This window comes from Orbicella faveolata, unplaced genomic scaffold (genome assembly GCF_042242905.1).
Source record: "Orbicella faveolata isolate gen_17 unplaced genomic scaffold, um_ofav_v1 contig_24, whole genome shotgun sequence".
Lineage (NCBI taxonomy): Eukaryota > Metazoa > Cnidaria > Anthozoa > Scleractinia > Merulinidae > Orbicella > Orbicella faveolata.
Genome location: NW_028301552.1, coordinates 11616789 through 11627500, shown reverse-complemented (window position 1 = coordinate 11627500; position 10712 = coordinate 11616789). Strand labels below are relative to the sequence as shown.

The window sequence follows — 10712 nt, the reverse complement described above, 5'->3', positions numbered from 1 at the left end:
GAATTTTTTCACAATATTTGATACCGTTTGAGGCGATAATCCAACTTCTTCTGCGATTTGTGCCTGTTTTGAACCAGACGTGCACAGGGCAATTAATTTCTCCCTTTTCTCAAGCGTCGCGGTACGATTATAATGTATCTTAGCCATCACAAGCCACAGTAAGAATTTCGATTCGCAAGCTGCTCTTTAAATGATATTTGAAAACGGCGCGAAAGCGATAGCAACTTGCTCGCGCGGATTGCAACTTGCTCGACTCAAACTGTCAATCAAACACCAATGCTGCGGCAGAAGTTTGCAAAGTTCCCATCAAAAGAACATCCAGTCTGAATGTAAGAGCCTTGTTGGAACTGATCTCAGTATTCATTCAGACGGGCTGTTGTTACAAGTGTATGTAAGCTGAAGAGACGTGGAATTTTCAATTTTGTGATCCAAAGCGATGCCTATCCATCACAGCCGTAACCTCCCAGTATTTAAATTCCTGATATCTTTTATACACTTGGGTTGAGAGAAGCCGGGGAGATTTTTAAAGAGTCTTGCCTAAGAACACAATGCAATGATAACGGCCAGAGATCGAACCCGGAGCACTTGATCCGGCGTCCACTCGATCCGGAGGTCCAGCATACCATGCCATTAACCGCTGCCTGTGCTTTACACAACATCCAAATATAGGCTTCATGTATGTATATATATAGGCAATTGTGGAAAACGAGGACGGACAACTTCGAGCGAAAAAAAAATATATATACAGTAAAAAATCTAAGAAATCTAAAAAAAAAGTTTAAAAATTTAATAAAAATAAACGTTTCGGTCAAAGACCTTCATCAGTTGCAGTGCAAGTGAATAATTTGTGCTTATTTAAGGTTATTGTAATTTATTATTCACTTGCACTGCAACTGATGAAGGTCTTTGACCGAAACGTTTATTTTTATTAAATTTTTAAACTTTTTTTTTAGATTTCTTAGATTTTTTACTGTATATATATATTTTTTTCGCTCGAAGTTGTCCGTCCTCGTTTTCCACAATTGCCTACAAATTTCATTACTCGAGGTTTGGACTACGAATCCTTTTGGATCCTTCTGGCGCGTGGCATCCCTGTTGGCTCGAAGCATCTTAACTTTTTATTATATATATATATATATATATATATATATATATTGGCTTTGCACAATGTTTTGACGTTTCTGAAATGTGCGCATAGGAGAATACCACGAGTATACAAATATACTTATTTTAAGCTGTTGACTTGATGTTCTCAAACTCATTAATAATTCATCAAGTTTTAACAAAGGAAATCATGACCTACGGTGTTTGGATATCTGAGATTTTTGCGAGTTTATTTCTTCGGTTTCTTCTTAGTTTTAGTGTCGATTGAGAAGATTTATCAAACACGCAAGACCGTGTCTGCTCACATTTCCAAACACCTCGAGGTTCGTCAAATATACTCCCCCACGAATGGTATTTTCAACTCTTTTCTCGGTGTTTGGAAATGTGGTCAAACACGGTCTTTCGTGTTAGATAAATAAATAATTACCTGATTGCTTTCAAAAGAGTTACATCGTACCTTGATGCTCTTCTTTACAGGGTGCAAGCTCATGAACAACACTTTGATGATATCCGCTTGTCATCTTTACTGTTGCGAGGGTGACATGTGTAATAGCGCTGTTCACCTTCCGGGGTTTGTTCGCAGGCTGCTCTCAAGGCTCAACTAAAAATCCTGATAGATCAAAAGTTTCCTGAAAGGTTAAAGTTTGGGCATCTGCTTATGTTCTGCAAAAGTCAGAATTGTGGTCAATTAGTGCTATAAGTCTTATTGACATGGACAAAGACAACTTGAACGTCGGTTTATTCATTCATGTAATCTCGTTCCCAAAGCGCGTTGGAAACTGCTTACCAAAAACGCGCGGGCTCTGGGGACGAGACTGCCGTTAATGTCAGCGGTTTGTTGTTTTTCGCATACTTCCTGATCTCGTTGTTTGTAAGAGCCGATAGAATGTTTTCACATGACGTCACCGGCGGCAGCCATGTTGGTGTCCCAAAACAATGAAATAGCGGCCATGTTGGTATACCAAACCAGTCCTGTTGAACTTATTTCTTTTGTTCCAACAAATTTGCATGGCTGCTGGGCTCGTGAGTGAAAACCTTCTAAAATTGCATTAAACAATTTTGTGAGAATTAAGGGAGCTGACAGAATTACCTTTTTGAAAATTGAAGGAAACCTGAAAATAGTAGTTCACTAAGATAGAAAAACACCAAAGAGACGATAATAAACCATAAAGGAACAAGAATGATTAAGGATGGAGAAGATTTGAATGGATTGTCAACGACGAGCTTGAAAAATTTAGGTCAGGCATTTCAAGAAGCGCAAACCGTGACATAGCTTCTTTAAGTGTTTTGACTGAGTTGAATTTGTAGATGGAATTTGCTTTTAGTAATGGCTATTTTTTTCGCCGACAGCGCTTTGCAATGATTAAAAACTCCTTGATACTTGAATATTTTCTAGTGCTGTGATTCTCTTTTGTGGCCCTAGCCTGGTCCTAGAAGTTTCCTTTCTTCTTTCTGCTGCTCAAGCAACTCCTATTTACCGCTTCACGACTCAAATTTGGTTGGGAAATAGAAAAAGAGGGACCCCATGGAACCGGGGTATTACAGCCCCAATCTCCCGGGAGATGCACTCAGTATCACCTTAGCCTGCGAGCAAGCTCTTTTGTGGGGTGGGGGATGAGGGTACAAGTTTTCCTTCTCCCCTTTTCTTCCCTACCCCCCACGAGAGTTTGGTTGCAGGCTAAAATCGTGGTGTGATGACAAAAACATCTCCAACAGCAATGATCGTCTTCTCTTAACTAACAGACTTAACGTAAATACAAATACCGATTTGATGCCCATGGTTGTAGATTCTTAACTGTTGTAGTTTTTCTCTTCGACCAAGGGACGCACACATGGAATATATTTTTTTACTGGCCATCTTGATTTTAATTTAAAACGTTACAGAAAAATAGGTCCGCAATATGTATATGCGCGTACCTTGCGTCCGGGAGACTTGCTAAGTTTTTGCAGTGCAAGGAGAAGGGAAGAGTGTTTATTGGAAACGGGATATTTTGGTTCTTTTCCTGACACAGTGTAAAATTTCAAAGGTAAACTGGTAAATCTGAATGCCATTGTTAATTTCGCACAAATAGTAAAGAAGGCAACATGCTTGATGACTATAACACAGTACAATTCCAATAACAGTCTCACACCTGAGTTTAAATGAGCTTCGCTCGAAAAAAAAATTTGGATGAACTAATTAACATATCGACCAAGGCTGAGGAGAGATCTATGATCCAAATTTCGTTTAGGACCCAAGATCCAAACATCAAGACAGGCACAATCCGGAATCCGGACCAAAATTTACAGCTGATCCACGATCCACGATCCACGATCCGCGATCCACGATCCACGATCCACGATCCACGGTGTTTTCAAAATCCGCGAATCCGCTAGATTTACCGCAAAAATCCACAGTCTGTGCGCTTTTTAGGGCCAAATCCGTCGATACGAAAACCTTTTCACCCCCCTCTATTAACATTATGAAATAGCTAACGAGAACAACCACACCATAATGGTTTACCTCTCGTATCTGCTAGCTCAGATACGCCGGGCGGGAAGAAGTAAATTGTAACGGCCTTGGTAGTTCAGTCAAGCAGAAAAAAGCAGAAAAAAGCATGAACATTTTGAAAAAAGCATATGAACATTTTGAAAATTCAAACGGCTGTCGTTTTTCGTTCAAATGATCGCGTCCAAAACAATTCAGTGCTCTTCGCCTTTCCTGATTGGTTGTTGAATTCAAGGACGTGACGTAACTGAATCGGTTTCATGCAGTGCCAAGTTTCGTCCGTTACATTGATCAGTCACCTCAGAGGTAACAGTACAAGCACTGAAGTCGCTCATTATTTGCACATCACGAGAAATACACATCCAGATGAAGCTGCGGCTTGTTGGCGTTTGCATTCTCTACCTTTCTCTTCCACTCGGTAAGTGTAAACAATAATTAGTTATATTATAGCAAAACTCTCCTGATATTTTTGACGTAACCCCCATTAAATAACAGCACTACATTTCAACAAATGGCAAAGCAACAAAACTCTCTAGGATTGATTGACTTGGTCCCTAAAATTACTTCCTCGCTTTGTTTATGATTAGATCGCGAAACTTCAGTTTCCGTGATCTAACTTATTGTTAACCTATGCACCCCCGCTCACGTTCCAATTTTTCCGTTACATTCTATTTACATGAGCCGCAGATTTCCATTTGAAATAACTAGCGAATCGCATCAGTCTGGCTTCCAATCAATTGATATCTGGGAAGGGAAAATTGTGAACTCTTCCTCGTAATGTCTTTTTGAATTAATTGTTTCATGAATTTTTAATCTAAGATATTTCTTTTAAAGAAACGTTGCTGTGCCATGGAGCCGTCACTGCAGGAATCCAAAAGCCGTTAACAATTTAATTCTATGTTGACATGTTAATCAAGTGGCCTCACAATTTTTGCGAATCCGTTAATAAAGTAAACAGAACTTTTGGTCACGAAACAGTGCATCGGTTTACTATAGAATTGAAATTTAAAGTCTCCCGTAGTTTTACCTTTGCTACAGTTTTACCGTTTTTATCTGGGTAAAAATTCTAGAAGTTTGAAGGAACCGTAACCCAGCCTAAACTAAAAGTTTACTAGCTAAAATTTCATAACTTTAAGCCCGATGCATCCAACCAAAGCGGCTGCAAAACCAGACAAAACGGTTTATTCGTTACAAGGTGAAAAAAATTTAAATAGAACCATTTTAACATATTAAACTATTGCTTCATATTTCGATAAGCCTGAAGAACGTCATCAGTTCTAAACCGTCTGAAATAATACGCTAGTTTCCTTGTCGAGAGAGTTTTTCCAAACAAGCGCTAGAAAAATATTCTCATGTTAATTGAGAAATCTTTTCAATGTGCATCGCAAATAGCGCTAAAAGTTTACATCAAATATTGGCTTTTCTTTCGCGATCTCAATCAACGGTTCTTTTGTTGCTTGCGGTCTGTTGTAATGACGGGCGCTATAACGGACAGCTCGCAACAAAAGCTAGCTTTGATCGGATGTCACTGAAACAAGTGAATGGCAAATACTTCTTAAATCTCAGACTATTTATAGCTGAACCTTCATTACATTATCTGACGTACTTTTAACTCCGTAGATTTTATTAACATTTCAGTATTATTGCCAAGCGCTTTTGACACATTCCTCTGGATCAGGAGATTGTGGGAGCACTTGCATTTGGTGCGTTAATGACATTGAATAAGTTCCTTCCTTCCTTCCCTCCCCTCCCTCCCTCCCTCCCTCCCTCCCTCCCTCCCTCCCTCCCTCCCTCCCTCCCTCTCACCCTTCTTCCTTCCTTCCTTCCTTAGAACTGGCAAATTTTTAGCATCCTTCAAGCTGCATAGCTTTAAGATTGATCAACCGTCCTTAATTTTGCAATCTAAAATTTGAATTCATTTTGCAGCTTCGGGCCTTAAATGTGAGGCTGGGTGCAAGGTCAGTTCGGGTGTACCGGGCTCAGAAAAGGCTTGTAACGGAATGACAGGCGGTATGATCACGTGCGATCAATTCTTTGATAGATGTATGACCACCAAGCTCAATATACCGGGTCCATTTCGTGGCTTTTCCAGTGACATGGAAATCAAAAACTGCTCTAGTAGCTTTGTATGTGAGCCGAGTAGCGACTACTACTGTAAGTAAAATCTTTATGAAGGCTATACCGTTAAATGTCTTTAATAGGCTCTCCTCCCTTTACCTGAAAATTATTCCTCCCATCCAAAACACCTAAAGAAAATCCCTCGATAACAAGCTCCTTTAAAATAAATTCCATATTTACTTCCCGATGGGATGTCTTTGAGGAACAATTATTATACAGCTGATAACTTTTCAATGCAATTCGAAAAAAGTTAAAGAACTCTGCTCGAACTGATATCAGTATGCTATCAGGCCGGCGCTTAATACAAGAGTTTGTAAGCTGTAGAGACCTGGAATTTTCAATTGTGTAATATAATCCCTCCCTCCTCGGATGGCATTCTAATCAACCACAGGGTAAGACCCAAGTATTTGATTTCCTGGTATCCATTATGCACCTGGGAGAGGCTGGTGAGAGTTAACTGCCTTGCTCTTTAACACAATGCAACAATGCCAGCCAGGGCCACTTGATCCGGTGTCCACTTGATCGAGAGTCCACGCCTGGGTTGTTCGAAAGGTGGATAACGCTATCCACCGGATAGACTGCTGGCAGTCTGCTTTTCTCTCGAAATTCAGCAGAGGTTACGAGGCGAGACGCTTTAGCCCAAAGGGGAATGGGACGAGACATGGGCGCGGCACGCACGAGAAGAAAAATTTTTCTCGTCTTGCTTTCTTCCCTACTCGGCCATACCGCCCTTGTCTCGCTTTCTTCCCTACTCGGCCACCGCCATACCGCCCTTTTGCGTTCGCGATGACTAAACACTTGTCTAAGTGACCCTTAGAGAAAAAAAAAAACGGCTGTCAGCAGACTATCCACCGGATAAATCACTATCCAGCGCATAGCGTGGTTCGTCTTTGTTAACACTTATCCACTGAATAGCGATTTATCCGGTGATTTATCAACTGGAGCGAACACACAAAGCCATTAACCACTGCGTTCACTTTCCACAACATCCTTATATAGGTTCCACCATTTCTTAAAGGTAACCATTCGTAACCCTTGATAACAAAACCGGCGCTTTTCCTCAAGTTTCATGAAAAATAGATCATTACCTTGGCTTTGCATCATGTTTTGATGTTTCTGCAGAAAAAATGCTTGGAGTGTATGAATCTACTTATTGTCAATCAACTGATTGCCTTCAAACTAGTAACATCGTACCTTGATTCTTTTCTTTACAGTGTGCAAGCTTATGAACAGCACTGGAATGATGGCCTCTTGCTCTCTTCACTGTTGTGAGGGTGACATGTGTAATGGAGCTGTTCACCTCCCGGGTTTTATTCGCAGGCTGCTCTCAAGAATTAATTGAAAAGCACGATAGATCAACAGTTTCCTTAACTGATTTAACCTTTAGGCATCTGGCTATGTTTTACAAAAGCCAGGATTGTGGTTAACAAGTGCAAGATATGTAGACCTTTTAATATAGACAAACACAAGTTGAACGCCGACTCAGCCGTTCGTGTTATCTCGTTCCCAGAGGCTGAGATCATTTTTTAGCACTAAACTTGGCGCACGATTGATTACCGCTGAACAAAAACCCGCGGGCCCCGGGCAGAGATGGCCGTCAGTGTCGGCGGTGTCCTATTGTTACCATACTTCCTGGGCCGAGTTGTTCGAGGGTCGGTTAACGCTAAACCAGGATTAAAAGTTAACCGAAGAATGAAGTTTTCTTGTATAAAAATGTTTTTCACTGTTTATGTTTTCTGTAGTTTGAGATTATTCAAAATCAAAACTGAAGGTTAAACAATATAAACAGAAAAACTCACCAAAAAGTTGCAAGTTTAAAATCAAAATTCTCGCTAACCCTGAGTTAGCTTAGCAGGGCTTTGAACAACCTGGCCCTGATCTCGTTGTTTGTAAGAGCCTAAGTTGAAGCGAGTGGAGTGTTTTTACATAACGTCACGGCAGCTATATCGGTGTTCCAAAAAAATGAAACGGCGGCCATGTTGGTGTACCAAACCAATCCTGTGGGAGTTGAACTCTTTTCTTATGCAAACGCTATCTTTTATTCCACTAAATTTGCATGTGTGACGGCCACGTGAGTGAAAACGCCCTATGGCTGCATTAAACAATCTTGTAAGAATGTTAATGGAAAGAGCTTTTAATAATGGCTATTTTTTCGTCAACAGCACTTTGTAATAACGGTGGCTTTGGAAAAATCGTAATTTATGCACTGATCACCGGTTCATACCAGCGTCTTTATATTGAATTCGCTGATCGCTTTTTAGTATAAATAAAACCCCTGATACTTGAACATTTCCTAGTACTGTGATTCTCTTTTGAGGCCTATCTTGGTCCTAGAAGTTTCCTTTCTTCTTCTTGCTACTCAAGTAACACCTGTTCACCGCTTCACGAGTAAAATTTGGCTGGGAAATAGAAAAGAGGGAGCCCGTAAGGCTAGGGTATTGCAGCCCGAGTCTCCAGGGGACGTACTCGGTATCTTTGTGTGTGGGAAGCACGAAGAATGACATACAAGTCCGAGGCCTAAATTGTTAGAAATTAAAAAGAACCCGTGGGACCAGGATATTAATAGATCTTAAAAGAGCCTTTCTAAGTTCAAACTAGACCCAATAAAAATCGGAAACTATGGGATTATATATACCCCCACAAAAACTACCAAGCTACTACATAAAAAGTTATTAGATCAGAAAATTTACTCTTCGTTTCAAGATGGCGGACATGTTAGACTATCATGGCCGTTGTTTTGGGCTTCATCCTCTTTTCAACCCGAAAAAGAGTTAGGATTCTAATATCTAGTGATAAAGTTCCAGACGAGAGTAGACCAAAAACTAGTAAGGGAGTAGGAAAACGCTATTAGACGTGAATTGTTGGACCTCGTCTCAAGATGGGGGCCATATTAGACTAACACTGCTGATGTTTGACATCATTCTGTTTTTCACCCGTTGAAGAAATGGGATTCTACCATCGAGAGATTAAGTTTTACGTTACAATTCTATATCTTGATATCCCCACGAAAACTACCAAGCTACTACATAAAGAGTTCTTAGACCAGATAATTTACACTTCGTTTCAAGAGGGCGGCCATGTTAGACTATCATGACCGTTGTTTGGACTTAATTCTCTCTTCATCCCGTGAAAGAGATGGGATTCTAATATCGAGAGATGAAGTTCCAGGCGAAAGTCACTGCCTTCATTTAAAGACAAAAACTAGCAATGTACTAGACAAAAAGGATAATAGACCTGAAATGTTGGACTTCGTCCCAAGATGGGGGCGATATCAGACTAACACTGCCGATGTTTGACATCATTCTGTTTTTCATTCATTGAAGAGATGGCACTACGATCAAGAGATGAAGTTTTACGTTACAGTTTTACACCTTGATATCCCCACAAAAACTACCAAGCTACTACATAAAAAGTTATTAGACCAGAAAATTTACTTTTCGTTTTAAGATAGCGGCCATATTAGACTATCGTGGCCGTTAATTTACGTTGCTTGGACTTCATCCTCTTTTCAACCCGTGAAAGAGATGGGATTCTAATATCAAGAGATGAAGTCCAAGGCGACAGTAGACTGCCTTGATGGAAAGACAAAAACTAGCGAGGTACTAGGAAAAACCTTATTAGACCTGAAATGTTGGACTTTGTCTCAAGATTGAAGCCATATCAGACTAACACTTCGTTTCAAAATGGCAGCCATGTTGGACTATCATGGCCGTTGTTTGGTCTTCATCCTCTTTTCAACCCGTGAAAGAGATGGGGTTCTAATATCGAGAGATGAAGTTCAGGGCGACAGTAGACTGCCTTGATGTTAAGACAAAAACTAGCAAGGTACTAGGAAAATCGCTCTTAGACCTCGATTGTTGGACTTCGTCTTAAGATGGGGGCCATATCAGACTAACACTGCGGATATTTGAGATCATTCTGTTTTTTCACCTGTTGACGAGATGGGATTCTACCATCGAGATATGAAGTTTTGCGTTTCAATTTTATATCTTGATATCCCCATAAGAACTACCGAGCTACTACATAAAAAGGTTTTCGACCAGAAAATTTACACTTCGTTTCAAAATGGCGGCCATGTTAGACTATCATGGCCGCTGTTTTTCACCCATTGAAGAGATGAAATTCTACCATGGAGAGATGAAGTTTTACGTTAGCAGTTTATATCTTGATATCCCCACAAAAACTACCAAGCTACTACATCAAAAGTTATTAGACCAGAAAATGTATACTTCTTTTCAAGATGGCATCCATGTTAGACTCTCATGGCCGTTGTTTGGACTTCATCCTCTTTTCAACCCGTGAAAGAGATGGGATTCTAATATCGAGAGATGAAGTTCCAGTCGACAGTAGACTGCCTTGATGTACGTAAAGACGAAAACTAGCAAGGTACTAGGAAAAACGCTCTTAAACCTGAAACGGTTGGACTTTGTCTCTAGATGGGGGCCATATCAGACTAACAATGCCGATATTTGACATTCTTCTATTTTATTACCCGTTGAAGAGATGGGATTCTACCATCGAGAGATAAAGTTTTTCGTCACAATTTTATATCTTGACTGACTTTACATTTTCTCTTGACTTTACTGAATACACATCAGTGAAGTAATGGAACTGAGCATTCAAGCTTCATTTTTTGCTTGCTAGGGCAATCCCTAGCGAGACGTCCTTGTTATCCACATGAAAAACAGGATCCAGATTCCCCATTCCCTCCTGTATGGCAACAAGTCTATCCTTGTTCTTGTCTCAGAGCGGAACTTCGTCACGTTGGAGTTGCCATTAAAACATAGGCCCATGCAATTGGCCTTTAGTTCGACTTTCAGGTTTTTTGAGCGCCTTTCGCAATCTGTTCCCTGAAGCTGACTAACCTGGGAACGCAAGTCCTTTACCATAGTAGAGAGCTCCTATCGGGGAAAGGGAAAAAAAAGGGAAACAATGAAATTTTTGAGGACGAAACCTGGGTAATTTGAATCCAGTCTAAGTCTATCACCAAATCCTCGACCAC

At 40.4% G+C, this 10712-nt stretch overlaps 2 protein-coding genes across 2 annotated transcripts in view; both read left to right on the top strand.

Moving 5' to 3' along the window:
• LOC149110402 (uncharacterized) overlaps positions 1–2490 on the top strand; it is a 7011-nt gene extending 4521 nt beyond the window's left edge. The window contains exon 3 of the mRNA XM_089292157.1: positions 1582–2490. Coding sequence (XP_089148283.1) covers positions 1582–1709 — 128 coding nt within the window. The 3' untranslated portion in view covers positions 1710–2490. The remainder of the gene's footprint in view (positions 1–1581) is intronic.
• A 1367-nt stretch (positions 2491–3857) lies between these two features.
• LOC110043110 (uncharacterized) lies at positions 3858–7997 on the top strand. The gene is made up of 3 exons (XM_020748523.2): positions 3858–4010; positions 5519–5746; positions 6925–7997. Exons 1-3 carry the CDS (start codon positions 3959–3961, stop codon positions 7050–7052), a joined length of 408 nt encoding a protein of 135 aa, XP_020604182.1. The 5' UTR covers positions 3858–3958; the 3' UTR covers positions 7053–7997.
• The last annotated feature ends 2715 nt before the right edge of the window (positions 7998–10712 follow it).